Below are 23,931 nucleotides of genomic sequence, written 5' to 3' on the forward strand. Positions count from 1 at the left end.
AGAAATGTATACTTGTTTTGTCTTATGTTTGAGATACAAAATGTTAGTGCATTTCAGCGAACCACAGAATAATGTAGATGGTTTAGGCTTCCTTCTGGTCAAACAAATTCCACTGCTTAATTAAAATGACACTTATGGTTGTCCTATGTCTCTTCTTCTTTTTTTTTTACAAACAGCATGTGCTCTTCTTGCACTGGAACAAATAGCATCCTGTAGCCTCATAGTCTGACTTGATCCTTCATACAGATCCATCATATTGCCTTTGAACAGTTTGACAAGCTGTTTTGGTCCAAACCAGGATGAAATGTTGCCTTCTCAGGGGGAAAAAAAACTACCCTTTTCAAGTGTATTATATTATTTTTAGGAACTAGAATTTATTAGCCACTAATAGCTACCATCTCCCTTCAGTTTTAATGAATCAAACAGTACTACAGGGCAAGGTTAGCTGAAACGTGAATGTGCTGGCACACTGGTCATCCCCACCTCACATGTGAAATACACAAACCGTCCCTGAATATGCCCGATTCAGACGCAATTTATTATCCACAAAGATGGTAAATCTATATTGTAACTATTGATCTGTGGGAACGCAGTCAAGATCTATTCTTCATCTGATTGCAGAAAGCAGATGGCAAAATGAGAACCAAATCTAGTATTGACTAGATCGGAATCTGCTCTCTTCTATTAGAAGCTTCCGAGCATGGCTTTCAGCTCTACCAGTGGGAAATACAGTATGATGTCCGCATTATAAATGAAAAAAGGTGTTCTTAAACATGGTGTGATAAAGTAGCTTATGTTCAAACGACTTTCATCCCAGTTCACATCAAGGAACACACAATGCATACAGTTATTACACACTTTGACTTGCAATTCGACCACAGCTAACTTCCATACAGCATCTTATGAACACCTACAGAACATTTGATATGCCAATGGCCATGTGCCACGAAACTATGTTAGCCATGTGTGTGAAGGTTATTGACTGTTTCAATTCTCACTCTTCCCAGTCATCCCAGAATGTATGTATTTTCTGTGTGTAACTCAATTGGGTGCACGTTCAGATTCAGTCACTTTCTCATGGAGGGGAACATTTTCATCCCAGAAATCACTTTCACAGAATATTGTGTCGCTCAAGTACTTTGTTGTACCTTTTGTTGTCCCGTGTTCACTCTCTCCTAAAAAAAACACATTTATTCTCGCCACAATTAAGATTGATTATGATGTATTGGCTATTTAATGCTTTTTGACTTTGAAACTGACAGGTAGTCAAACAACAAATGACTTTAGCTGCAGACAGAAACATAGAACAGCTCACAATACATCTGTTTCTCTGCTCGTTTTAGATGCGTACATCCCCCGATTATTCCATTTTCAAAGGTGATCAACTGTTTTTGCTTCCATATGAAAAACTGCATAAAACATATACAAAAAATTATGTAGGATCACATCACTATATGAACTTCACTTATGACTCTGATCACTATTCCTTTTTGAAGACCCTTTATGCATACACACCCTGTGCTCACGAAGGGAGAGGGAGCCCCCCTCTGTCTCCTTTCCCCCCCCATTTATTATTATTATTATTATGATGTGTGTAAACGTGACAATCCCTCTTTCACCCTCTTAACTTGTATTTCTCTGCACCACACTGCGCTATTATAATAACCCGATTGCTTTTTGTGCTGTGGGACTTGATGGTATTATATGTTGTTCTGTAGGTCTTCTGGGAGATCCTGTCTATGCCTGGCCTAGTGGAGAGTGAGGTGAAGGCAGAAGATGCTGAAACTCGGCGGGAGGCTCCATGAGATCTGCAGTGCACACAGCCTTTTCTCTGTCCTCTCTCCTAGATCGTCAATCGGCCCCACTCCTATCTAGCTTACATTTTTCACTCTTTACAGCGTGATAATTCAGTCTGCTTGTAGCTCATACTGTACCCTGTCAACAGATTGACTAAAATCAAGGGCCTACCTTTTATACAGTCTATGGGTCCTACAGGGGATGAGCCTTGCAGAGGACAAAATGTGTTTCTGTGAATGAACCTGAGCACTGGAAACGCAGCATCTGGAAGAGCAAAACTGAAAGATGATATGGATTTATAGGCCTTTTGGTCATCATTTCAATTCATGGCTATTTATCACACGTTTTGTTCCCGAGATTCGCTGTATCGCTCCTGATTACACTGACGTGACTGATCTTTGGTGATGTCAACTTCAAAGACGGGCGTGTTTTATGGGATGGGAGTGATTGAGCAGTTTGTGTGTGAAACGTTGTCCCCCATCTTCTATTACTATCCCGACTACATCACCATCTTCTATTACTATCCCGACTAGATCATCAGAATGTCAGTGTCTGTAATGTCAACTCCCAACATTTTAGGAAATACTTAACCGAGAGAAACCATATTCTGTGTGACAACTGGTCAAACTGTGGGCTGATATGTTGACTCTTTTGAATATACATGTTCTTACATCTTCATTGTGGAATCATCTCTAATCAGTCATGGAAGCATCCCCCCCCCCAGCCTTTTCCTTGCCAAACACAAAGCAGGATATGATGTCAATGAATACTGCATCTAAAGAGCATATGAATCAATAGGAGGAAATAAACAGTACAAAGACACTTTCAAACTATGCCCATGAGAATACTGAATGATAAAATGTACAGAATGTCTACTTTTTTCAAACAATCAAAATGAGTAATGCATACCTTTGACTCTTTATCTAATAATGCCCTAGCTCTAGAACATGTTCTGACACTCTCCGAAATCACAGTATTTTTCAAGACAAAATCATATCTACAATAATCAGCATTTGTTTTTAACCATAATGAAAAATACACACCCCCCCCCCACCCCCAGGACGTGTTCTAAAATAAAATGAGAAGAGAAAAGGAATAGAAGTTTGCGTTGACTCTGGGGCAGGAACGCAGCGGTCTAACATCCCACCACGAGGCCTTCTAATGGAGACCAGAGTTGATGTCTGATATAGAGAACAATATCACTTCAAAAAAGCCAAGGAACAACACATAATCCAAACAAGGCTGCTGTACATAGTGGAGCCGGAGATTACCGTGCATGTTATCCATGGGTAATGGGGGTGGGGGGGTGTCAAGGATCTCACTCAGCTGATGCCTGAAGCCCTGAACAGACAAGCCACCACTGACTTCATGAGCTGCAGTAGAGGATTCTGATTACAATAAGTATCAATAAAAAGTCAATGGGACTCTGAGACATCTTTTCTCTCTCAAGAGCTTTCACTTTTTTTTTTCTTTTTTTTTCATTGTTGTTGTCGTCGTAGTTTTTTTTTAGCAAAAATATCATGCAGTCTTTAGTTCCAAAAACCCCACGACGGGATCTCATGTTTGTTCGTTTGTTTCAGGAGGAAAAAGAAACTCAAAGCCTTGAAATTCTTCTCTCACAATTATTCTTAAACATTCAAGTCATCCTATTAATACTTTGTACAGCAGAAAGGTCCTTCGGATTTCACACGTGTATATATAAATATAATATATATAAATATGCATATACATATGTTCAACTTGTATATGTGTATACATATTTTGGAACTGTATCAAAGCCAATTTAATGTGCTCTCAAAATATGGCCCATGATTCCTAGTGGGATGCACATCAATTCACATAGTACAACCAGTAGATTAGGTTGAAAAATCCAAAGGTGATGGGGAAAATGACCCGGGACCACTTGTCAATGGTGCTAACATCTGCCAGATTTGGGATTTTCAACTTGAGCTTGGAGGAGCGCCGTCGTAGCCGGCAGTTGGCCCGGCTGCGCATGGCACTCCGGTCTAGCGAGTGGTGGCTGAAGCCGTCCCGGGGGGCCATGGGCTTCCTGAATTGGACCCCGGAGCTGTCGAAGGACATGACCGAATTCCGAGAGTCACTGACACTGCTCCCCACGTCGGAAGGCATCACTTCATTATTCATCTCCAGCGTGGTGAGGAGGATGTTTCCATAGGCGTCCACCTGTTGGGAGAGTGGAGAAACACTGGGGGGTCAGGGGTGGGTAAAATGTCTCATGACAGAACCAAATTCCCTTTGCTATTAAAGCCTATATTACTCGGTCCCTCCAGGAAATTGTGATTTTGCGAGTGCAATAATAATGCAATTCAAATCCTGCGATTTCTCTGCAAAAATGGCAAAGCAGGTTCCTCAACTGGTCATTTTTGCCAGTTCCCACAATTTTACTGCAAAAAAATCACTTAAAACTTCAAAAATTCCATTGCAATTTTTAAATTTTTTTGCCATTAGGTAGTAGTTAGAAGGGGGGAAAAACCGTCAATTTGCAACTTTTGCCAGTTCCCGCAATTTTCCCACAAAAGAATCCCATAAAACTTTGCAAATTGCATCACAATTTTTGACAAAAGCCGCTGCAAAAATCAAGCATTCATGCAAGCATGCACCATCACACAAAAAACTTGAAATCCTGGAGGGACTGATTACCCCTCCCACCCACACAAGGCTGTCAAGCTAAAGCAAAATGCAGGGATGATATGAAATGTATTTTTTGTGGCATGCCTCAAGAGATTGCTAAATAGTTTACTAATATTTTCTTTTTACAGAAATCTAATAGTGATTTTTTTATTGCAATAAAGTGACAAATAATCTGACTTTATTTTGACCACTATCCTACAGCTCATACTGTATGATTTCTAAATAAATGTACCCCAACTTTTCTTTGTTCCTCGAGATACAGATTTCTTCGCTGTGTAAATGACCTGAAGGTGTTGGTTTGAAACGGCGCAGAAATGGAGTCCTTGCAATGTGAAAGAAAAATGAAGAGAACATTAAAACGCCTATTAAAATACTGGCAAATAAGCACATTTTCAAAAAAAATACACAATGCATAAGACATGTAAAGTTAACAGGAAGAACTTTGAATACCGTAAGCATAGCATTTAGTACTTCACACACACAAAAAACATGAGGGCTTCATTCAGTCTGACCATTTTAGTATCTACCATTGAAAATTTTCAATGTCTTCTCATATTTTGATGTTTTGTCCAATTGGAATGAAAGCTGGAAAATACATGTACATGTACAAAAAACACACAGAAGGTAAGAGAGAGAATGAATGAAGCCTACAGCATTACCGTAGACAACAACCTAAATAAAGAATGAGAATGTTTACACCAGATTGTTGAGCTAGATGAGTCGCTACCTCAAGAGTACTGCAGGGATGACATATTTGTGTAGGCGTACCCAGAAGTCCCTGCACTTCCTGGTTCCTACGTGTAAAAGTCAATGGGTTTTTTGTTATGTGAATTTTGGTTGAATGCATGAAATAAGTTCTGTGGTTAAGAAAAGTTTATGAAACAGCTAACCTTGTGTTCAGCAAGATAATCTTCACAAATGAGGAGCACTTTTATGACTTTTGAAGCGTTTTCTGAAAATCTATCCAGCGCCCGCTGTGGCGGTCCGTGGTTTTCATAAGTCGCTAAAAGCCCGGAATGCCCGGAGTCTCTCTAAAATGTAGTTCTTCCTTTTGGGGGATTCTCTATTCTAGACTGAGCAGATGCCCTCCTCTCTCACTACAAGAGGAGCGTCATCTTACCACCGAGTCATTACGCCAAAATTAGTCGCCATGCCATTTGTGAATAAAGCTTGCTTGTTAAATTTTACCCACTGGTCTCTCATGATTGAAATGGGGTCTTTCATGAATTTCATGAATGAAGATCCAGTCACGTCACCATATATGGCACCATATCACCTCATCCTCAATAGCCAATCAGCCCATGTCCTCTGTCAAAACATCGGTGATGTCATACTTGCTGCTGTGTATACTTGCTTGCTGCGTATCTTGGGCTGATTGTCTTCTCTGGAGCTGTGTTTCGCCCCACCCACCTCCCCAGTCCACCACCAACGTCTTGACTCCTGAAGAATTCCCTAAAGGGGGATTCTCTATTCTAGACTGAGCAGATGCCCTCCTCTCTCACCACAAGAGGAGCGCCATCTTACCACAGAGTCATTACGCCAAAATTAGTCACCATGCCATTTGTGAATAAAGCTTGCTTGTTCAATTTTACCCACTGGCCTCTCATGATTGAAACGCATTTACGCTTCTAAAATCATAAACGTCGTCCTCAATGTGAAGATTATCTTGCTGAACACAAAGTTTGCTGTTTCATAAACTTTTGTTAACCACAGAGGTTATTTCAAGCATTTAACCAAAATCCCCATACAATTATTTTTACACGTAGGATCCGGAAGTGCTAACATCCAGGTCTTCTGGACTAATTCCTGCGGTACTCTAAGAAAAAGGCTATGCTCTAAGGGTGCTTTCTCACTGGGAACGATTGCTTTGGTTCCGTGCCCAAGTACGATTGCCTCCTCACCTCTTCCCCGCTGGTCAGCTTTCACATTACAAAATGTCTTCCGTGCGTGGGAACGGAACACTTGCAGAGTACACTTGCGTCATCAACTACGCCTGGAGTGTATCCTCGCCCGTGTGTTGTCTACGTGGTTCGGTACAGTTGGCGTTCACATTCGCAAGTGTTCCGTCCCCGGGCACACCCAAGCGTTCCCCAGACCACCTTTTCAAGTGAACCCTGTCACGGTTCGCTGTTCTGCGCCGGAGCACGCTCAGACTCATGAAACGAACCGCACCTGGGGTCAATTTGGGGACGAGTGTGCTCGGAAACGGTCCTGGGTCCCCAGTGTGAAACCACCCTAAAAAGCAGTCAGTGCTTGCAGAAAAAGCAATGGATAATGGGGGGTGAATGCATATTTGGCTGTGGTGGCATCAGTATGCTTCTGGAAGATTACTTTGGGGAATATGTGCATTAGGCTTTGAGCAAAATGACTATGGCTAGCAATCTGTTATGAAAAAAAAGATAGTTGTTTTACACTTGAACTCTGATTGACACAGAGAAGCAGAGGAGAAGAGAGAGGCAGCAGATGAAGATGCAAACCTGTTCCCTCAGGCGCTTCTCTTCGTATCTTGGGCGCTCGTTGTTGGCTTTGTTCAGCCTCTCATTGATTTTCTTCTGTTGCTGGGGGCCCCGGCCAAAGAACACGTAATTTACAAAGGCATATTCAAGCAGGGCCAGGAACACAAACACAAAACAGCCCATGAGGTAGACGTCGATGGCTTTCACATACGGGATCTTTGGGAGAGTCTCCCTAAGGTGGGTGTTAATTGTTGTCATGGTAAGCACCGTTGTCACACCTAAGTACAGCACACACAGAAACAAAGAATTCACAATGAGACACATTCATGAATGAATGAATCATCCTCTGAGCAAGGTTAGTTCCACAGTAGCTGCACTATGTAACCCACTGCCACCCGTTCAGTAAAAGGCTGATGCAACATGCTTGCTTCTCATAAGTTAGGCATAATAGATCTTTGAATCTACCACACCTCATATGGCCAATAAACTAGCCATATTCTGATCCAAGTTTTCATCAAGAGCGCTTCAGATGCAGAACTGTAAAGCCTTGGAGAATATACGAGAGTATGATTCACAAAACATTTTGTGATGGACAATCAGCTAACTGAAAAAGAGTCCACCAGTATCTACATTTTGGCATGATATTTGACAGGACACTGTGACAATACTGCAATTACAGCATGGGACATGTAAACACATTCATCTAATTATGTCAATTTGAATGTCATAAAATGTCAGAAACATTGTAAAAAATATTCAGATTGTGATTGAATCTTGTGGAGTAGTGTGACATTAGTTCTATTATTTGATGGTTGTTAGGATGTTTACATATTATAGAATATCCACCAATAAAAGCATGTCTTGCTGTTCTGGGATTGAAACTCATGACTCAACTTGTTGAATTGTCAATTGAGACAGAGGGTCTCTAAGGGGCACTTTACACGAGGACGGTTTCCTATGGTGACGGGGAATTATTTTATCGTTAGTGCCTCCCTTTTAGACCGCGACGGCGAATTTGCGCTTAGGAAACGACACATTTTGAAACCACCCTCCAGAGTGAAATTCTTGGTGACGCTCCCCGCTGAGAGCTCCATGTAATCGCTTGAGACGGCTCATTTGAGGAACTCTGACGTGCCTGCACACGCGACACACGCGATTACGCCATAGCCGTGCGCGAGTTGGCGGCCATTTTCAAAATAAAACATCAGTATGAATGAAGTTTGGCAACATTCCGAATTAAGCTACACTGCGGCCAACTTCAGTTACATGTTCATAACGTTACTGCTGCGAGGAGCCGATGGCTGTACCCGGTCCGCATTTAACGTTAGTTACAAAAGCACGTCGAAAGTGTTTTCTCACTGCCAGTAGCCTAACTACAGTAGGGTTTCAACGCTCCCGGTCCTCGCTGCTCGTTAAAGATTTCCAATAGGCGTTATTCTGATAAACTGGTCACATATATGTTACGTTCTCACCCGACAAATATTAAAACTTTAAAACTGTTTTTTTTTTTTTTAGCTTGAAACAGCTTTTTGGCAAGTCTAAATGACTGCAGTAGGCGTACTCTACTTCTGTGTTTAAAACCGGAAAGACAATTACGAAATGACGTCATGCAGAAGCATCCTTGTATGGGCAAAGAATAAGCTGATCACACTGCCACCTATAGCGACCTGGCATGTACATTACGGCGTTTTAAAAATTCAACAGCGCTCATGTAAACAGGGAGAAGGTGTGAAGGAAACGCTATTGTGTCGTTTCTTCCAGAAACTGTTTGGACTGTTTGTCTCCTTTTGTACATGGAAAAAAGAGAAGTGCCGTAGTATCAAAAATGGCGAACTTAAAGCAGGACTAAACCCCTCAGATTTCTGGCAGAACGGCATGCTGCTTGATTTGAAAAAACAATAAATTAAGGCGAAGATCATCTCCTGTTGTCTCACTATACTCTTTGGCTGTGCTCAGACGGGAAACTTTGGATTTTTTTTTACCGGAAAACGACGCCATGACAGTTTGCCCACCGCATCAAGAAAAATGTTATATGGGAGCTACAAAATCTTTATAAATATCAACAACTAGCCAACGCTGGTGGCCTGTATGGAAACAGCGTTGCTCAAAATGGTTGAAAGTTATATCAATTTGGTCATTCAGTGGCGAACTACTCAACTGCCATTTACTCCCATGTAACTATCGTTAAATTGACGCGAGCCGGCCGCAGCAGCAGAGCACAATAGGCAGGAGAAACCCCCCGCTCTGAACACGATCTAATGTAATCAGAATGGGAATTTCTGCATTGAGGTAAGCAGGTTAAATTGTTCACCAACTTGTCCTCTAGAACGCTATGAAGTCAGTTTTTGATTTTCGTTTGGGGTTTTTTCGTGATTCTTGTCCAAAGGTGCAGTGCAAAAATCACCCTCCGCTTTTTCTTCTCGAGCGCGAGACCAGAGCGGAGCTGCAGCTGGTCCGCAGTACAAACACACATTCTCCCCCTCCCTCCTCCTCTCTCTCTCTCTCTGCACAATCGGAAGTGGTTGAGTGGTTCTGAATGTGGGGTCCAGGGACCACCAGTGGTCCTTGAGAGGATTCCAGGATTCTCTGTTATCTCTCAACCTAATATACAGTATATGGACAAAATCATATCTAGGCTACATAAGAAAAACAAATAAAACAGATTTGCATCTGAGAGATCAAATCTCATCATATGGGGGTCCATTGCCCCAATGTGAACTAAATTAGGGCTCCTTAATATGAAAAAGGTTGGGAATGATTTACAGCAACACAATGCCATTTCCTTCCTTTTATTTCCATTTATGATTATAGTGGCTTTTATTGATAGTATTCTGTTACATCACCACATGACCATCTTGGTAGGAAAATAACAGGCGATTGTAATCAATTAACAGGTGAGTAACAGGTCAAGTGACACAAACAGCCAATGAGCTGTGTGTATTGTAGCGCCATATTGGTAGGAAAATGCTTGTGACATCATGGGAATACTATGAATAGGCTTGGAGTTGTGAGGAGCCGGGAAAGGGTACAGGGGGAGTAAGGGAGTTACTATCTTGAAATCCCATAGTCTTTGGTTCATCGTGACGTCAGGTTGTACCACATTTTGTGCATTTTTGAGGGGGAAAAAAGGCAGGTTTGAACCTATAGAGGGCACTTATGCAGCTGAAAATGATACAAATGGTACAATGGTAACAGTTTGATCTCAAATGTGGAAATTTTGACCAGAAATCTTCACACACCACCCCAAAAGTTATTGGTTAAAAGCTGAAAAAAAGTGTTTTGGGGTTTAGTTGCTTTAAAAAAGATGTTTCAGGCACACTGTTCAAGGTGAAAAGTCCCCCCCCCCCCCCCCATGACAACTTCAGTGCATTTTCAAATTTTCTTACATAATGCGTCACTTATTACATTTTCAACCAGAAAAAAGTGCAACCCCCTCATTATGTAATAATTTGTGCAATATGTAATAAATGTATTACAAAATGCTGATGATTTTATTACATAATTTGCAGTTATTACATAATGCGTCGTTACAGGCCTTTTAACTTTTTCACCTTGAACAGTGTGCCTGGGACATCTTTTTTAAGTTCGCCATTTTAGATACTACGGTACTTTTCCATTTACAAAAGGAGACAAACTTAGGGATCCTCTGTCTCAATTGATCCAGCCCACTTCCACGAGCACCTGTTTGCTGTCAACACTGATTCATCTACCCGTTTTTAGTCTACCTCAATGAGGCTAGGGGTGACGGGTGACTCACCCGGCTGGCTTCCCATAGACCCCTTGAGTGACATCTCAGGTACATCGTTTACAAGAACATAAGCACCTTAGGTGGCTGGGGGCACCACTTTGTAATGTTGAATGTGTCTGAGCCTGTTTGTCTGTTTTGTCTTGTTTGTGTTCTATAAAAATTGAAAATATGAAGAAACAAAAACAAAAAAACACGATTCATCTGACCCACGCAGCACTCCTATCCACTTGTTTCATTGTTGAATTGTCACAAAGTAACTTTCAGTGTTTCAACCCGCTCTTTATGCCTCTCAAGCATTAGAGCATGGTGACTTCCATAGGCGCAATATGACCGAACGGAAATCATTAATGCTACTCATAGCCTATGGGTGTCTGATTAATGCAGTCAGTCAGTAATCACAGTACGAAAAATGCATGAAAGCAGGAGTATCGACAGACCATTCATTTTCCCCTGCTAATGTAAACCGCTTGATGAAATTTGAATCAAAGTAATTTGACAATTGTGTGTATGAAAATGTAGTCAATGTTAAGTGTGACTGTGACAGCAACACGCTTTAAGTTACTGTGACAATGTGGCAACTTTAAACAACACAGTGGTGACTGAGTCTTACGTTACTGTGACAATGTGGCAACTTTAAACAACACAGTGGTGGCTGAGTCTTAAGTTACTGTGACAATGTGGCAACTTTAAAGAACACAGTGGTGACTGAGTCTTAAGTTACTGTGACAATGTGGCAACTTTAAACAACACAGTGGTGACTGAGTCTTACGTTACTGTGACAATGTGGCAACTTTAAACAACACAGTGGTGGCTGAATCTTAAGTTACTGTGACAATATGGCAACTTTAAACAACACAGTGGTGATTGAGTCTTACGTTACTGTGACAATGTGGCAACTTTAAACAACACAGTGGTGACTAAGTCTTATGTTACTGTGACAATGTGGCAATTTTAAACAACACAGTGGTGGCTGAATCTTAAGTTACTGTGACAATGTGGCAACTTTAAACAACACAGTGGTGACTGAGTCTTACGTTACTGTGACAATGTGGCAACTTTAAACAACACAGTGGTGACTAAGTCTTACGTTACTGTGACAATGTGGCAACTTTAAACAACACAGTGGTGGCTGAGTCTTACGTTACTGTGACAATGTGGCAACTTTAAACAACACAGTGGTGACTGAGTCTTACGTTACTGTGACAATGTGGCAACTTTAAACAACACAGTGGTGACTGAGTCTTAAGTTACTGTGACAATGTGGCAACTTTAAACAACACAGTGGTGGCTGAGTCTTAAGTCACTGTGACAATGTGGCAACTTTAAACAACACAGTGGTGACTGAGTCTTACGTTACTGTGACAATGTGGCAACTTTAAACAACGCAGTGGTGGCTGAATCTTAAGTTACTGTGACAATGTGGCAACTTTAAACAACACAGTGGTGACTAAGTCTTATGTTACTGTGACAATGTGGCAATTTTAAACAACACAGTGGTGGCTGAATCTTAAGTTACTGTGACAATGTGGCAACTTTAAACAACACAGTGGTGACTGAGTCTTACGTTACTGTGACAATGTGGCAACTTTAAACAACACAGTGGTGACTAAGTCTTACGTTACTGTGACAATGTGGCAACTTTAAACAACACAGTGGTGGCTGAGTCTTACGTTACTGTGACAATGTGGCAACTTTAAACAACACAGTGGTGACTGAGTCTTACGTTACTGTGACAATGTGGCAACTTTAAACAACACAGTGGTGACTGAGTCTTAAGTTACTGTGACAATGTGGCAACTTTAAACAACACAGTGGTGGCTGAGTCTTAAGTCACTGTGACAATGTGGCAACTTTAAACAACACAGTGGTGACTGAGTCTTACGTTACTGTGACAATGTGGCAACTTTAAACAACGCAGTGGTGGCTGAATCTTAAGTTACTGTGACAATGTGGCAACTTTAAACAACACAGTGGTGGCTGAGTCTTACGTTACTGTGACAATGTGGCAACTTTAAACAACACAGTGGTGACTGAGTCTTAAGTTACTGTGACAATGTGGCAACTTTAAACAACACAGTGGTGGCTGAGTCTTAAGTTACTGTGACAATGTGGCAACTTTAAACAACACAGTGGTGGCTGAGTCTTACATTACTGTGACAATGTGGCAACTTTAAACAACACAGTGGTGACTGAGTCTTAAGTTACTGTGACAATGTGGCAACTTTAAACAACACAGTGGTGGCTGAGTCTTAAGTTACTGTGACAATGTGGCAACTTTAAACAACACAGTGGTGGCTGAATCTTAAGTTACTGTGACAATGTGGCAACTTTAAACAACACAGTGGTGACTGAGTCTTAAGTTACTGTGACAATGTGGCAACTTTAAACAACACAGTGGTGGCTGAATCTTACCCAGGGCCACCCGAGCTGCAGAAGCATCATAATTGATCCAGAAGGAGACCCAGGAGAGGATGGTGATCAAGATGGAGGGCATATACGTTTGCAGGATGAAATAGCCGATGTTCCTCTTAATCCTGAAACTCAGCGACAGCCTTGGATATGATCCTTAAAGGTGAAGTGGAAAAGTGGAAAGAGGGGAAAATATCGGTAAAAATAAGAGAAGGGGGAAAATGTCACCACAACTTAAAGAGTTCCAAAGTCTGCACTTTGACAACGCGCAGGGTAGTCACTTCTCCATTTGTTCAGATGGAGCACTTAATTTCCCCAAAGCGATGGATTCCTTTCCAGGGACAAGTTCGATTCCAATTAAACATGGCAGAAAGTCGCAAACACGGCAGATTTTTCTGCAACCCTCTATCTCAGCAGGCAGCTCCGGCATCCCTCTGAGAATTGTCACAGAGAGCTGCTCTGCTTTTCTTTGGCACTTTCTCTGTCCTCTAAACATTACCAAAAGGGCATTTAAAAAGGTGCATAATTGGAATGTGTGTCTTTACAATACACGAGTAAGGAGAATACGGTTACGAGGTGCAATAAGTCATTGTACATTTTGCAAGGGAAAATGTCAGCTGGTTGTGGCAAGACATTAATTGGTCTGTTGAATATACTGTAATTCAAACAAGCACAACAATAAGATGCTGATGCAAAAAGGCAATATATGTCCTCAAAACCCGTCTCTCTCTGCTTCAGCTATAGTCAGATATTTACAACTACGGAGACAATAGAAATTGCTATAGGACGAATCAGCGTGACGTCACTTTCCACCCAGAAATGCAGAACCCCGCGGCAGTTAATAGTATGAGTTGTGCCAAACAAACGTTAATATCTCAAAAACTATACATCACATCGCTTATATTTTGACATTCTGAGTGAGAGCAGAAGTAGCGCAAGAGTTTGATGTATAATATACATGTCGTGTTAAAGTTGTGTGAACTGTCACAGTTTTTAAAATGTAAACAGAGTTAGAGAGCTAGAGTCAGACACTCACGCCTCACGCCACTTGGGCTCCATAGGGTTCCATTGCCGTTGCCACCCAGTGATGCGGTTTGTTTACCAAAGTGCTGCTTGGCTGATCCCTCGTATATATACGTATACCGGTATTATTATATTCCATTCTATATATTCTATCTAGAGTTTCCCTATGCCTAATTCATTACCAAAGGAAAAGGCTTAAGATAAGCATCATGGTTTTAATCTAAAAGGCTATCTCCTATGAGGAACACAGAGTGACAAATGACCTCATCATCTCCAGGATCCTGTAAATCTTTTAATGAATCAATACATTAGCATACATATTTCATCAAGTCCGTGACAAACGAACAAGAGCATACAATACATCCCAGATTAATGGCGGTTAACATTACTAAATGTGAATAAATTACACCTAACTGAAACATTGGGATGACACTTAAATGTTACTTTTGTCTCCCTCTTGGAATTGTGAAGTTATTTATGGGGTAGTAAGGGTTGGCTGAAATGAGATTATACTGCTACATTCACACAGCACCCCCCCCCCCCCTCCCCTGAATTGCTTGCACACAGCTTTTTATTGTTTTTATGGCTTTGCAAGCTCTTTTTTTGTGATCAAATTTGTTATTCATTCATTCATTCATTCATGCAAGCTCTTGTGTTTGGAGCAAACTTCTGAACCCATGCAAGATTCCTAACCTCATCAGTGTATGGAGAACATTGCTAGGCCATTGTCTATAAAAGCTGACTATGACAATTCTGTGATTAAAACATGGATGATAGAACGGCAACCATGCTGCATGCCACCACGCTTCAACACACACAGCAGCTATGAATGCTGAATATACAGAATGATATGGCTCTTCTCAAGTCAGTTTTACACAGGTTCATTGCTCTGTATGTGAGCTCCTGTTATCAGTGTGTGTGTGTGTGTGTGTGTGTGTGTGTGTGTGTGTGTGTGTGTGCGTGTGCGTGCGTGCGTGCGTGCGCGTGTGTGTGTGTGTGTGTGTGTGTGTGTGTGTGCGTGCGTGCGTGCGCGTGCGTGCGTGCGTGTGTGTGTGCGTTTGTGAGCGTTTGTGTTGTAATCCTTGTAAACTGTCAATGTGTCTTGGTCACCAAATCCAATTCCTGTGTGTTTATTGTGCATGGTAACTGAAGTGGGTCTGACTATGACAGAGACGCCTTAATCTAATCATATTACTTTCAGTGTTCTGTTTTAAACAGTCTGAATGAGTACAAGTTTACCTTTAGTTACTGAGAAATAGAGCTAACAAGCAAGGCTAAGATTTATACTTCAGTTACACTTGTTTTCTTTGCATACAAGTCAATTTCTTATGAACATGGCCTATGTGGAAATGCCAGCTACAATCTGCTCCATTAAACAAGCAAATTGTCTTTCTATACTTTCCAAATATAACAATGTTCTCAACACTGACAATGATTGATTGAATAATGCCTCCGCTCACAGTGGAGAGACAGATGCAGAGCTGGTGTGATTATAGAGCAAGTACAGTAATAGTAATTTATGGTTGCAATGGTTCGAGCTCGTTAGGTTTTACGACTGAAGGCCTTACCTGTAATAAACCTGACTTCCCTGGACACCAAGCGGAGTTCCATGATCGAGAACTGAGGTAACTCTAGCTTATCAACCCCCGTCACGGCATTGTCGCCTCCTTGCCAGAAGAACACTATGTCATCTGTGGTGTATCCATCTGTTTCAAGGTCAGGGGGAGTTGGCAGAGGAGTAGAGAAGGGAAGAAAACATGAGGGGTGTAAGTTTAATGGCAGAATTTGTAGGCAGACAGCCATTAAAGTTAGACATCTTTATATTTAAGCTCTGCTGCAGGAGCATCATATGTTGGTCGGTTTCACAAAGCAGAACCTTGTTTACATCTCTTCTAAATAGCCTCTAAGTCATCCAGAGCTCTGCAACCTCGCAAAATATCAATTGTTATCTTTATAGATGACATACTTCTAAAAATCATTGCATTGTAAGAATTTGTGACCACATCCTAAGCAGAAATGAGGGAACCAAAAACAGTAGGAGTAGATTTTCATCTACCGTAGATAAATGTCTGTTAAGTCACTATCTATCTGATAGTGACTTAACAGAATGGTGATTGAGCGTATGGCCCATTGATGGAAGCCTTTGCATTTTCAGTATTGCAGCATTTATGAACTTGGTGTCTGTGGTGACACAGGGTGGGCGGAGCTAACACAATAGACTCACTCTGTAGGTTACTGTAGATTCCTGACAACTCTTGTGTGAAGTAGGATAACAAGCTACTTTTTTCCGGTCTCTGCTAGCATTATGGGTGGTTACTATAGCCAAACAAACTGAGTAATGTCACCTGCAATTACCACTCATCGCCAATAGTGTCACCCAAGAGATCAAAACTGAAATCTTATGGATTATCACTTTAAACACCCACAAATTAAAAGTGACACTCTGCCCTTTAAAGTCACAGTCACTCTATCAGTCCACATCAAAGATAATAGAGTATGAAGCCAAAACTTCATACAGTGCGTCGCCGTCCAGAACAGCTTGTGAGCAGAGCAAAACAAAATTAAACTCTGATCACCAAGCATGAGGCTGCCTTCCATGATCCAGTCTGTCCTCTGCAACTCCATCTCTGTCTGGTATGGGTCTGCCACCAAACATGACAGGCACAGACTACAACCAACAGTCAGGACTGCAGAGAAAATCATCGTTGCCAACGTGCCCTGCCCTCCATCCAAGACATGAACTCCTCCAGAGTCAAGAAAAGGGCAGGAAAGATCATCACTGACCCATCTCACCCTGGCCATGATCTGTCCGAACTCCTCCCCGCTGGCAGGTGCTACAGAGCACTGTAAGCCAAAACTACCAGCTTTTCTTGGGTATCAGCATATGCCCCCCATCTGATCCACCAGGTCCGTCAAAGCCCCATCAGTGATGTGATCCATTGTTCTGTCGATTTATGCTGCCTTGTCGAAAAATGCTACCCTATCTGTAAAGAGGAGACTTGTGGGTATCCATACATATAACCCATTTTCATTCAGATAGCTTGAGGTGAGAGGTCAACGGACCCCTTTGAAAATAGTTTTTCCCTGGCCAAAATTTAGCCTAACTTTGGAGGAGCATTATTTAGCCCCCTTCCCAACCAGCTAGCATGACATGGTGGTTGGTACCAATGGATGTCGGTAACGCTTTACAATACTGGTGCAAACATGTGCATGAATTGATGCTTAACTCATGATAAATTAAGCTATTAATTGATGCTTACTGCATCATCAACTAATGAAAGGTATGTTTGATGAACACACTGAGTCATATATGAATTACTATTAATTAAGTAGGCTATGCCTATATCATCATGGATTAATTCATCATCAGCACCTATATACCGTAATTCATGTCTTAATTACCACTATCAACTTCCAGTCGCCTGCAACCGGGAAATCGAGTGAGTTTCCCCCATTGCATAACGAAGACGGGATGCGCTACGGGGGAAACATACTCGACTTCGGGGAAAGAGAGCTCTCTTTGTTAGACCGGTGCCTAGCTGGCTGTAAAGAGAGGCGTTCGGGGTGCAGCGGAGTCGCCTCTGCTGTTTACGGTAGTTTGTCAGTGGTGGTGGCCTGGCGGGGACACTGGCGCTATGTATGACTGGGAAGCGTGTGTGTATGGGCGCCTCGCTAACTGGGTTCAGTGCGCGCCCCGGCCGGCTACGGCGATTTCAGCAGCTGTGCTGTACTGTAGTCTATCAGTACTGATTACTTGTTACTAGTAGCTACGCTATTTTATGGAGGTTCCTCTCATGGCTCAGGCTGATCGAGTGATTGATGCTTGCTGCTCACTGGGTAAACTCAAATTGACAGTAGCCTAAAAGAGGCTTGCCCATGGGTTTACCCAGTCTGGCATCCGCTGCATGTACCTTTGGGACTTTGTGCCCCTGGTAATCCGAGTGTGCCCTCTCTGGTCTATTTTGGATTACCAGGGGCACAAAGTCCCAAAGATACATGCAGCGGATCAAGGTACTGTCAAGGTAGCCACGAGAAAACGGTTACATGCTGCCACTCCGACGTGCTGCCACTCCGACGTTCTGCCACTCCGAAATATCGGCACTCAGAAAGGGATCATGTCTATGTTCCCCGGGTTCTATATTCCCCGTTTTCCCATGCCAAACCTAACCTCACCCCATGCCTAAACCTAACCTGCCCCCAGACCCTAACCCAAAACCTAACCTCTCCCACCCCCACGCCTAAACCTAAGGTCGGCATTGCGGCTTCTAAGGTGAACGACCGCCAGTCCGAATAATGGAAGTTAACGTTCGGAGTGGCAGGGCTTCGGAAAGGCAGACAGTTACCGAGAAAACATATGGTTTCCGGCCAATACTTTCAGAATAAAAGTCGAAATTCATGTTGTAACCAGCTACGCAGTACTGAGCTCTGCATGCTTTTATTTTTGGCAGGCAACGGAAGTAATTGTTTGTGTGCCATGTCTTTCTTGACACTTATTCTCGTGGTCTAGCAACTAGCTGTCTTGCAGAACGTGGTGGTCTTGTTTTACCCCAACATCAACAGCAGCCTCCGTGTTCTTATTCTACGAAGAGTACAAACTGCAAAGCCTAAAGAGTCGGTCACAGTGGTGGTGGCAGTGTCGAATGGATACCAATCGCAAGAGGAACGAGCGGGTTTGTTAGAGTTTCAGGTAGCTAGCCGTAGCAATTTAGCTTTAGCAACTTAGCTAGCTTGTGGCTTAGCTAGCTTGTTTGTTGTGTGTGCGTGGAGACCATGGTGGAGACCTGTCGCTACAGTCACGTTGGTTCGGGAAGTGAAGAGCAACACAAGTGAAAAAGGACGAGAGCTGGAAGTTGGAGTTGGACCCGCTGGAGAGATCACCCTTAGACTGTTTCCCCCCAGCTGGTACAGACAAAAAGGGGACCGGAGAGCGAGTCCTTGCTCCAGGGCAGAATTTGGGGACATGTTCACAAACTTGATAAATAAATGTGCTTTTATAACTCCAATGATGGTCACTCTTCACTGATTACCTATATATTTTGAATTGTTCTCATGACTGGAATGTATGTATTTGTGTTGCTATACTGTCTAAAAGTGATTTCTTGATTTTTCTTTTTCCCATAGCTATTAACACATTCACTGCCAACAACGTATGAACACGTTTTCAGAATCCAGCTGTTCCCTGCCAACAACGTGTTTACACGTTTTTGGCATCGATTTTTTTTTTTTGACGGTGGGTTGTGCATCTAAGCCTTTTACATCTCTTATATAATTATTGGAGCCACCGAACGTTTACAACCCATTCCACCGACCCACTAAGTGGCAACAGTGCTCTCCTGGCTAGAGAAAGGAAAGCATTTTTTTAACTTGTCAAGCCATTCTCAGCCCAGCCATTCTCCTTTTCGCGCTGATTGCTGGCGATGCGGGATTGCAAATTTACATAATAGATTCAGCCGATCTACTATGATCGGGTGATAGATTACAGGTGGAGGAACACACTTTGAAACACGCAGCATAAATATGACCAGAATCGCAAAAGCTTCTCTCAACCAAAACTCCAAACGAGCGAGTCCATCCCGACTTCCTCAAACAGCGGCCCAGACATGCAGGCACAGGAGAGCAGCAAAGCACTGACTGGTGACAAGCTTGTCCGCCCACGGAGGGCGGAGTTGAAGCAACTCGAGAGGGAGGGAGAGAGAGAGAGAGAGAGAGAGAGAGAGAGAGGGAGGGAGAGCGAGAGGGAGGGAGAGAGAGAGAGAGAGCGAGAGGGGGAGGGAGAGAGAGAGAGAGAGAGCCAAAAATGAATGGTTAAAGTGACAGTTCCATCCAATTTCACAAAAAGCCGTTTATCTCTGAATATTCTTTTTCACGCTAAAACCATGCTGTATTCAACTGCTAATGCTTACATAACTACTAACTCTACAAACTAACTCTTTTAGACAGAGAAAGTACACATTCTATTAGTACTTTTGAGATATTGTATGTTCACAAACTCCAAGCTGAAACGAATCCTCGGCTCTTATAAAATGAGCCATAATCCTCAAAAAACGGCTTGGCAGAAGCTACCTACAGCAAAAAAAAACGTCTGGCAGTCAATGTGTTAAGGACTAGCCTGCCACATCAAAACATTAGAGGGGAATGTTAAGCTAATAAGGAAGTGTGAATTACTTGCAGTACCTTTTTTCAGCAATGGTATTCAACTATATCTGGTCTGAGTGTCCCAGCACTTATTTGTGTTTGCCCATTGGCAACGTTTTATTTCTTATGTTTTTGTTTTTTGTTTTTGTTTTCTCCTCAACGTGTGTGTGTGTGTGTGTGTGTGTGTGTGTGTGTGTGTGTGTGTGTGTGTGTGTGTGTGTGCGTGCGCGGGGGGGGGGAGGGCTCCACCACTTTACACTGTCACTCAACAACTACGGGCATACTTAAGAGCTACTATGCAGACTGTAAATGGCTAATGTGGTGAAATTTATATCTTTCAATGTCAATGGCCTTAATAGTCCCATTAAACGTAAACGAGTACTGCAATATCTAAAAAATCAGAAGGCCGATATCGCTTTCATTCAAGAATCACACTTGACACTGGAGGAGCACAAAAAGTTAAAGAGGGAATGGGTGGGACAGGTATATGCCTCATCCTTCAACTCTAAAGCAAGAGGTACAGTAATACTTATTAACAAAAAATTACCCTTCTGTGTAACAAAGATTGTAATGGATCCCATGGGGAGATATGTCATGGTACATGGTAGTATGTATTCTGAATCTTGGACCTTGCTTAATATATATGCACCTAACTATGATGATCATATTTTTATTCAAGATGTTTTCCTTAAGGTGTCAGAGAATCAGGGAAGGTTGTTAATAGGGGGTGACTTCAATTTTTGTTTAGATCCTGTTTTAGACAGATCTTCAACCTCCGCGACAACTCATACTAAGGCAGCTAAACGCACTATATCATTCATGAGAGACCTGAACTTATATGATGTTTGGAGGCAACTCCACCCTCAAGACAGAGACTATTCTTTTTTCTCATGCCCCCATAATACCTACACACGAATTGATTATTTCCTTATTTCTGCACAATTAACATATAGAGTGTTGGAGGTTGAGTATCTGCCTAGACTTATCTCTGACCATTCTGCTTTGTCTCTCTCAATACTCATTCCAGACCGAGTTAGGGCCGCCTATAGATGGCGCTTAAACCCAACTCTTCTGAAACAAGCAGAATTCTGTCAATTTCTAAGGGACCACATCAAGACATTCTGTGACATTAATTGCCCAACGGCTCCAAATGACTTCATATTATGGGACACCCTGAAAGCTTACTTACGGGGCCAAATAATATCCTACACGATTGGTCTAAAAAAGAAATACACAGCAGAGATATCCCAACTCGAGAAAGAAATATCCTTACTGGAACGAGAACACAAAAAGTCTAGCTGTAGAGAAATATACCGTTCACTGGTTAACAAAAAGCTTAAATACAACACTCTGTGCACCTATAAAGCAGAAAGGGCCATTCTTAGGTCTAACCAGAAATACTATGAATTGGGGGATAAAGCACATAAGGTCTTGGCCTGGCAGCTGAAGACAGAGGAGAATTCGAAAACCATAAACTCCCTTCAAACAGATGAGGGCAGTATAACTTCTAACCCTAAGGAAATTAATGATTTATTTAAGCAGTACTACTCTCAACTCTATACTTCTGAAGCGTCTAACGACACCTCGCAGATGGACACCTTTCTCTCTTCTATAAAACTGGCCAACCTTGCAAATGAGGATCGAGATAATCTAGACAGACCTTTCACGTTATTAGAAATAAATAAGGCAATATCCTCTTTACAGTCAAACAAATCCCCAGGTGACGACGGCTTTCCGCCCGAATTTTACAAGGAATTTAAAGATGCACTTGCACCCCTTCTTATGAAGGTCTTTAATCTGGCCTCTAAAACGCAAAGCTTGCCTGAATCATTTTCCACAGCTATTATTACAGTTATTCATAAAAAAAATAAAGACCCTCTTAAATGTTCATCATATCGACCAATTTCCCTTCTTAATTCGGACTATAAAATTATTTCTAAAACAATGGCCATTAGACTTGCGCAATATTTACCTACTTTAATAAACACAGATCAGACCGGTTTCATACAGAAACGATTTTCCACTAACAATCTGCGTAGGTTATTTAACGTAATACATATGGCAAACACAAGTTGCGAACCAAGCATTGCGGTGTCGTTAGACGCTGAGAAGGCTTTTGATAGGCTGGAATGGCCATATCTTTTTCATGTTTTATCCAGATTTAATTTTGGCACTTCATTTATTAATTGGGTCAAGACTCTTTACTTTAAGCCACAGGCCAAGATTAGTTGTAATGGCACTACATCACCCACATTTCCTCTCTTCAGAGGCAGCAGACAAGGCTGTCCTTTGAGTCCTCTTCTCTTTGTGTTAGCCATAGAACCTTTAGCAGAGGCTATTAGAACAGATCCTAATATTAGAGGCTTTAAAGTGGGTCAGGTAACACATAAAATAAGTTTATTCGCTGATGATATTTGTTTGTTCCTTACTGATCCAACTGGTTCTCTTAGTAGACTTCTATGGGCTGATATATGTGCCACCTCAAATTGAATTCGAATTGCTCAACTTGAATTCGAAATTTTTCATTTTGAATTTGAATTGCTCTTTTTGAATTCGAAATTTTTCATTTTGAAATTGAATTGCTCTATTTGAATTCAAATTTTTTTATTTTGAAATTGAATTGCTCTATTTGAATTTGAATTGCTCTATTTGAATTAGAATTTTTTCATTTTGAAATTGAATTGCTTTTATATTTTGAAATTTTTATTTTTTAATGTGAGTTGAAAAACTGAATCTGAATAGCATAATTTTAAACTGAATTTATTTGCTTTGAAATTATTCAGTTTCCACATTACTATTTCAAAATTCAATTCAAAATTTTCAGAATCTTGTGTTCAAAAATTTCAACATGTGTGTGCGCCATCCGGGTCCTTCAAGGAGGAAGAAGAGGAAGGAGGAAGAGCAATCGAGCGCTGATTGACCTAACTCCTTTTTGGCCGAGGCACCACACACCCACTCCCGCTAGAACTATTTGGTCTTGTTGTATTCAGGTTCGCTACAATCATAGAAGACCACTTTGAGTTGAACAAGGATGTTTATACAGTATATATCATTGAACAGTACATGACAGCGAATCTCGTGAACCCGGAACTGATCCTCCCCCGACCCCGTGACATCATCAACAGGTCAACATCATGTACTGATTACACCTTACACCACAGGTCTTTGCTCCCACGGATGTATTAAATTAGCCGCCCGTCAGTCTTTCCATTGTCTGCTCATCATCATGGACGAGAGGACACCAACCACGGTAAATACCAACTGGTTACCATGTATTTTCACCGGCATAACGTAACGTAGCTACACCAGCTGAGCTTGTTTCTGTGGCGCTTAGCCTAGTTGGCTAGCTAGCCAACTAGCTAGGCTAACTGCCACAGAAACAAGCTACGGATTGATGTGTGATTTCCAGGTAAGAATAAACGCACAATGTTGAGCATTTACATTACATGTTATTCACAGGTATATGCCACACTATATATTATCTCAGAAACTAGCGTAATTGTGTTTGGTAAGATAAAGACATTTGATAAATGAATGAATTTTCCTTGTAGGCTGTAGCTAGAACAGTATGTTGCTATAGCTAGCGAGGTGGAGGTAACGTTAACGTTAGCTAGATTAGGCTACGGTAGCATTATCGATCTAATGAATTCTAGCCGTAAACATTTCAGAAGCTAGGTTAGCAACGCTGGCCACACATGTAACATACAGTAA

General features: G+C 41.8%; 1 protein-coding gene across 1 annotated transcript in view; it reads right to left on the reverse strand.

Moving 5' to 3' along the window:
- Nucleotides 1-3,627: 3,627 nt before the first annotated feature.
- Nucleotides 3,628-23,931, reverse strand: part of gabrb4 (gamma-aminobutyric acid type A receptor subunit beta4) — a gene marked incomplete at both ends in the record, with an annotated part of 168,057 nt that continues 147,753 nt past the window's right edge. The window contains 5 exons of the mRNA XM_083635183.1: nucleotides 3,628-3,981; nucleotides 4,682-4,771; nucleotides 6,927-7,183; nucleotides 13,066-13,218; nucleotides 15,654-15,791. Of these exons, the coding sequence (XP_083491309.1) occupies nucleotides 3,628-3,981; nucleotides 4,682-4,771; nucleotides 6,927-7,183; nucleotides 13,066-13,218; nucleotides 15,654-15,791 (992 nt within the window). The remainder of the gene's footprint in view (nucleotides 3,982-4,681; nucleotides 4,772-6,926; nucleotides 7,184-13,065; nucleotides 13,219-15,653; nucleotides 15,792-23,931) is intronic.

Source organism: Poromitra crassiceps (genome assembly GCF_964638095.1).
Source record: "Poromitra crassiceps genome assembly, chromosome: 1".
NCBI lineage: Eukaryota > Metazoa > Chordata > Actinopteri > Beryciformes > Melamphaidae > Poromitra > Poromitra crassiceps.